The sequence below is a fragment of the Myotis daubentonii genome, chromosome 9 (assembly GCF_963259705.1).
Source record: "Myotis daubentonii chromosome 9, mMyoDau2.1, whole genome shotgun sequence".
NCBI lineage: Eukaryota > Metazoa > Chordata > Mammalia > Chiroptera > Vespertilionidae > Myotis > Myotis daubentonii.
This window is the reverse complement of record NC_081848.1, coordinates 77,322,193-77,328,192: the sequence shown is the minus strand read 5'-3', so window position 1 is coordinate 77,328,192 and position 6,000 is coordinate 77,322,193. Positions and strand designations below refer to the sequence as shown.

General features: G+C 48.4%; 1 protein-coding gene and 1 pseudogene across 3 annotated transcripts in view; one reads left to right on the top strand and one right to left on the bottom strand.

The window, feature by feature from the left end:
• The first annotated feature begins 222 nt into the window (after positions 1-222).
• The window catches only part of NAT10 (N-acetyltransferase 10), a 34,255-nt gene continuing 28,477 nt past the window's right edge, over positions 223-6,000 (top strand). Inside the window, exons 1-3 of one of the 3 annotated variants that reach the window (XM_059709723.1) lie at positions 223-319; positions 2,624-2,745; positions 3,610-3,701. In XM_059709723.1, the coding sequence (XP_059565706.1) occupies positions 2,638-2,745; positions 3,610-3,701 (200 nt within the window). In that variant the 5' untranslated portion in view covers positions 223-319; positions 2,624-2,637. The other 2 variants (XM_059709722.1, XM_059709724.1) reach the window with 2 other exon arrangements.
• On the bottom strand, positions 4,024-4,386 carry LOC132241276 (large ribosomal subunit protein eL34-like; annotated as a pseudogene).

Genomic DNA, 6,000 nt, shown 5'->3' with positions numbered 1-6,000 from the left:
TCCCGGACCTGCCCGGCACCAGCTGCCCGGCACAGGGCAGCGCCGCGGGTGCGGCATCTGAGGGCAGATACCGTACCTACCGCGCCACAGCCGCCACCGGCAGAGGAAGAGCCGCGGTCGCCAAAGGTGGTAGCGCCGCCTCCCGGGCCTGACGTCATCACGCAGGGACGGGGCTGAGAAAGGCCCCCTCGGGCACGCGCCGCCTCCCAGCGCCGGCGGGGCGGTCCCTGCGCCGTTCTCGGAAGCTGCTCGGGAGCACGTCCTCCTCCACGTGCTTCCGCCTCGCCGCTATTTGGGATTCGCCGGACTCGGGACGCAGGTACTCCGCGGGGCGGCCGGGCTTGGGTGCGAGGCCGGTGTCCGTGGGCCGGAGGAGACCCTGCCTCTGCCCGGCCCGGCGCTCCTGGATGACAGGAGCCTCCTTCCCAACAGGCAGCCACGGCGCGCTTCTCGGGGGCTGCCGGGCTCGCTCTCCACCTGCTGGGGACCTCTGGCCGGGGGAGTCGAGGTGATGGGGTGGCGAGTCGAGGTGACGGGATGGGGGCAGCCCCTCGGCCTCCGCGGACCCGCCCACAGGCCCTGACGCCCGCACGGGCGGACCTGGTGGCGGCGCTGGGCGCTGAGCGGAGGCAGTGCGAGCCCACGACCTCCCACGCTTAGCTGCTCGCCGGTGCTCAGTCATTTCATGCTCCGCGTTCAGCAGTCGCATTCGGGACTTGGACTTGTTTACTGGCGCCCCTTGAAGGTGCCTGGCATATGGATGCCATGTGTATGTGTCAGACGACAGATGAGTGAATGACAAATAATCACCTTTTCCTCCTCCATTAAGCCTTTCATGGCAACAGCAATCTCAGACTTTAATCAGAAGTCAGGACTTTGGTACTGTCCTGGGCCTCCCAGGTTACGAGCAAAAAGCAGTCCCAATAACTATTATTGATGGATTACAATGGGGTCGTTATGTGGCCCGCAACTCAGCCGTCCAGATGGGCAGGTTAGAAAAACTGGAATGACCTCAGGCTTCCGAGTCAGGCAGGCAGACTTGAGTGTGCGTCCTGTCGCCACAGCTTTTCTTCCTTGGGATACTTGCTCCTTTCCTTGTAAAATGGGAACCACTGATTGCGACATAGTGTTTATAGTAAAATAGAACTGCTAATTTCTATGTTTGGATTGGGGAATTACAAGGACAGTAAAGGCATGGTTAAGGTTCCATTAATGAGCTTTACATTTAGAATGTAGCAGACACTGGAGTTTCTAAGTAACATTTAAAATTTCATGTTATAAATGTGATTAACATATCCGATGTTTCTTTGGTGTATTTATTATGGTAATGATGTGATATTTTATTATATGTAATTACAGTAACTTTTGAGGTCTGCCTGGCATGTGCATTTTAAAAAGCAAAACTCAAAAAAAAAAAAAAAAAAGAACAAAATAAGAATCACCGGCAATCGCAAATTTAGAAATAGCTACTTTATGTTTTGGTGTTTTCTTCCAGTCTTTTTCTTCCTTCTCTCTTTTTAAAAAATAATGCTTTTATTTATCGATTTCAGAGAGGAAAGGAGAGGGGGAGAGAGATAGAAACATGAATGATGAGAATCATTGATTAGCTGCCTCCTGCATGCCTCCCACTGGTCAAGCCTTCAGCAGCAACCCTGGGCCTGTTCTCTGACTGGGAATCCAACCGTGACCTCTTGGTTCAACCACTGGACTACACTGGCCAGGCATTTTTTACCCCTTCTATGTATTATGTATATGCATAAAAAACCCAGTATCATACTTAATCCTGCCATGTTATTCTGTCATGAGAATCTATATCCATATCTATAATAATAAAAGCTTAATATGCTAATTAGACCAGGCATCCTTCTGGCTATCCTTCAGGACGACCTTCCAGACAAAGCTGGGGCTGTGAGGGAAGCCCGGGTCCCGTGAGCTGGAGGGAAGCCGGTGCCCGCAGCCAGGGGAAGGAAGGCCTGATCTTGCACGGATTTCATGCATTGGGCCTCTAGTTTGTAGATAGTTTTAATGATTTTGAAAAAGTTTTATTGAAAACTGCTTTATTATATCCCATAGATATACCATTATATAGTATAGTCACTATTTTTTTGAACATTGTTTTTGATTTTTAAAAATTATATATTTTTATTGATTTCAGAGAGAGGAAGGGAGAGGTAGAGTTAGAAACATCAATGATGAGAGAGAATCATTGATTGCCTGCCTCCTGCACGCCCCCCCTGGGGATCTAGCCTGCAACCCAGGCATATACCCCAGTAGACTGGAGTTGAACCTGGGACCCTTCAGTCCGCAGGCAAACACTCTATCCACTGAGCCAAACCAGCTAGGGCTGTTTCTGATTTTTTAAAATGCTCCTCCATATACTTGTAAATTACAGCTTTCCTGTTGATTTCCACGTTGAGGGAACATTTTCTTCACCTCCCAAGCCTCAGTTTCCTAATTTAAAAAAAAATGAGGGTGATGTCTTCCCTAGAGAGCTGTTTGAGGGTTAAGATGTTACCTATAAATGTGCCTAATACAGTCCCTGGCCCCACGGGAGGCAGCAGCTGATGTTCCTCACCCAGAATCTGGTGCTCACGTCAGTGTGCTTCCTTCCATCCTGTTTTAGTGATAGTACTCGCCATGCATCGGAAGAAAGTAGATAACCGAATCCGGATTCTCATAGAGAATGGGGTAGCTGAGCGGCAAAGGTCTCTCTTTGTTGTGGTTGGAGATCGAGGAAAAGATCAGGTAAGACCTGGTACATGCTTCTGACTTACTGTGCAGTCCCCAAGAGTCAGCATGTTACAGGGCCTCTGGGGTTTTAGCACACAATGGCATTAAGGTCCCTTGACTTTCTTTAAAAAATTTTTTTGTTGATTTCAGAGAGGAATGGGGAGGGATAGAGATAGAAACATCAATGATGAGAGACAATCATTGATCAGCTGCCTCCTGCACACCTCTTACTGGGGTTGAGCCCTCAACCCGGGCATGTGACCTGACCAAAAATTGAACCCTGACCTCCTGGTTCATAGGTTGATATTCAACCACTGAGCCACACTGGTCCGGCTTGATTGTTGTTTTTTTTTTTTAATATATTTTTTATTGATTTCAGAGAGGAAGGGAGAGGGAGGGAGAGAGAGATAGAAACATCAATGAGAGAGAATCATTGATCGGCTGCCTCCTACACGCCCCCTACTGGGGATCGAGCCCGCAACCCAGGCATGTGCCCTTGACTGCAATTGAACCCGTGACGCTTAGGTCCACAGGCCAATGCTCTATCCACTGAGACAAACCGGCTAGGGGCTTGACTGGTTTTCTTTAAGTAAAACGCCAACTGGGGAATCTTTCTTTCTTTATTTGTAAGTGATGAATACTCTATAGTTAGAATTATTAGCAGACAGGTTAACAACTTTAGATGCTTTGGGTGGTGGACTGAGCACAAGGTTAAGGGTGTGTGGCTTCTAGTCCTATCTTGAGCACTACTTGCCTTGTGACCTTGGGCACTTCCCTGGCCCTCAGTTTAGTTTCCACGGCTGTCAAATGAGGTCTTGGGCCCGGCAGACTCAAAGGTCGCTTTTGGTTCTGAGATTCTGTGACTTTTTCCTTTGGCAGGTGGTCATACTCCATCACATGTTGTCCAAAGCAACCGTGAAGGCTCGGCCTTCGGTGCTGTGGTGTTACAAGAAAGAGCTGGGCTTTAGCAGGTAAGCTCGGCCCTTGGAGTGCCCGGTGCTCCTTACGGTTCCTGCTCCTTAGTTAAGTGCCAGGAAATGATTTCTTTACTTTTTTTTTTTGAGCCTTTTTTTTTTTTTTTAAATATATTTTATTGATTTTTTACAGTGAGGAAGGGAGAGAGATAGAGAGTCAGAAACATCGATGAGAGAGAAACATCGATCAGCCGCCTCCCGCACATCTCCCACTGGGGATGTGCCCGCAACCCAGGTACATGCCCCCGACCGGAACCGAACCTAGGACCCTTCAGTCCGCAGGCCGACGCTCTAGCCACTGAGCCAAACCGGTTTCGGCTTTTGAGCCTTTTGATTGTTTCTATTACTCAAAAAAGCTCCATTTTTAAAATTTATTTAGCTTTCTGACTCTGTGCTTGTGCCTTCAGCACTTTCACAACGATTTTCTGCTCCTCAGTAAGGAAAGCACGCTTGAGCCTGTCACGGACGCGTTTAGCACACGTGGATCCACCGTAGACCCTGCTGACGTGCTTTTCGTGTTAGACAGTCCCATTAGAACGTTACGCTCATGGCACGCACCACATGCAGACGTTGGTGCTTTCCCAACCTTCGTGGCGTAAAGTAAACAATTGTGTTACAGCCTCGTTTTGTTAGAGGCTGTCTTGTCGGACAGCCTCCGACGGTGTGTCAAATGCTGGACCATGGTGAGTACCTGAAGTCACCATCCCCAGAAGAGCAGGAAATGATTTCTTGAGTTTTTCTGGGATTGTTAGTGGAGGTGCTGTCTCTGAGGACATTTCCAACTAGAGAAAATACTAGAGCTGGTGTCTGCCTTCATTCCTGACAATAAGTTTCAAATCATTTTCATGCTCTTTTAAGTCCCCAGTGCAGATCCTTGCTTTCTGCATGTGATTTTTCTTCCTACTTTCCTAAGCCCATGTAATGCAAGCTCCCTTAATTGCTTTTTCTTACCTCAATTTTTCGCTCTCCCTCTTCCTTCCCTTTTGCTTCTGAGGGTGTCCCTCATCCCCTGTTTAAAGCAAACCCCTTGGTCTACTCTGGATCCCTTCTCACACTGCTCTCTGGACCTGCCCTTCGTTCCCTCTCCTGGACACTCTATCCCCCTTTGAAACTTTCTCCTTTTTCCTGTTAAACATGCTCAGCTCTCTCCATTATATATATAAAAAAAGCTACATACCCAGCTTTATCCCTCGGTTTAGCATTTTTTCTCATTCTTATTGCCAAACAGCTTGAAACAGAGCCTGTTGCACTTCCTGGCCACCCTCGTGATCAAATTGTGCTCTTGGATATCATTGATGACCCGATGCCCAATGCGATAACGTTTCTTCCTCTTTCTCCTCCTTTTCAGAGCTCTTCCTCCACTAGTTTACTGCTGTATTTGACATGCTACTGCCTAATCTTGTTTTTTTGAAGCTGTGAACGTAAGACTTGGGGCGTAAATAGCAGACCTCCAGCACAAACACACTTGGGTACAAAGGGAGGTATTGGAGAAGAGGGGACAGCTCATGACCCTCAGGGGATGAGACCTCTGCTCTGCTTCGGGCTGGAGAGCCACAGTGCTCCCAGTCTTTGCTCATTCTCTCCTCTCTGCATGTCTGCTCTGTTTTTCCCCACTTTAGCTCAGCTTTCTTTTTTCTTTCTTTAAAAAAAAAAAATGTTTATCTTGATTTGAGAGAGAGAGAGAGAGAGAGAGAGACATTGATTGGCTGCCTCCTGCATGCCCCCTACTAGGAAGCAAGCCTGAAACCTGGGCCTGTGTCTTGACTGGGAATCAAACCTGCAAACCTCTTGGTGCATGGGACAGCGCTCAACCAACTGAGCCACGCTGTCCAGGGCAGCTTTCTATTTTCTGTTGTCCCTGTTGCAGACACAGACTTGAGTTTTATATGTAGAATCAGTCTTTCTCCCTAATTCTTGTGGAAAGACCCCGCTCCCCCCAGCCACAGCCGGGGGGGGGGGGGGGTCGGTTACCTAGTAGAAACTTGGCAGTTCTACCAGCAGCTCTGTGTGTGGAGGAGTCCGGGGTGCAGAATGCTGTCACTTGGCAGATCACCTCAGAAATGCCCTTCTTTTCCTACTCAGACCACCTTCCTGTGCTCGTCTCTTCCCTTTGATCTTTTTAAAAAATATATATATTTTATTGAGTTTTTTACAGAGAGGAAGGGAGAGGGATAGAGAGTTAGAAACATCGATGAGAGAGAAACATCGATCAGCTGCCTCCTGCACACCCCCTACTGGGGATGTGCCCGCAACCAAGGTACATGCCCTTGACCGGAATCGAACCTGGGACCCTTGA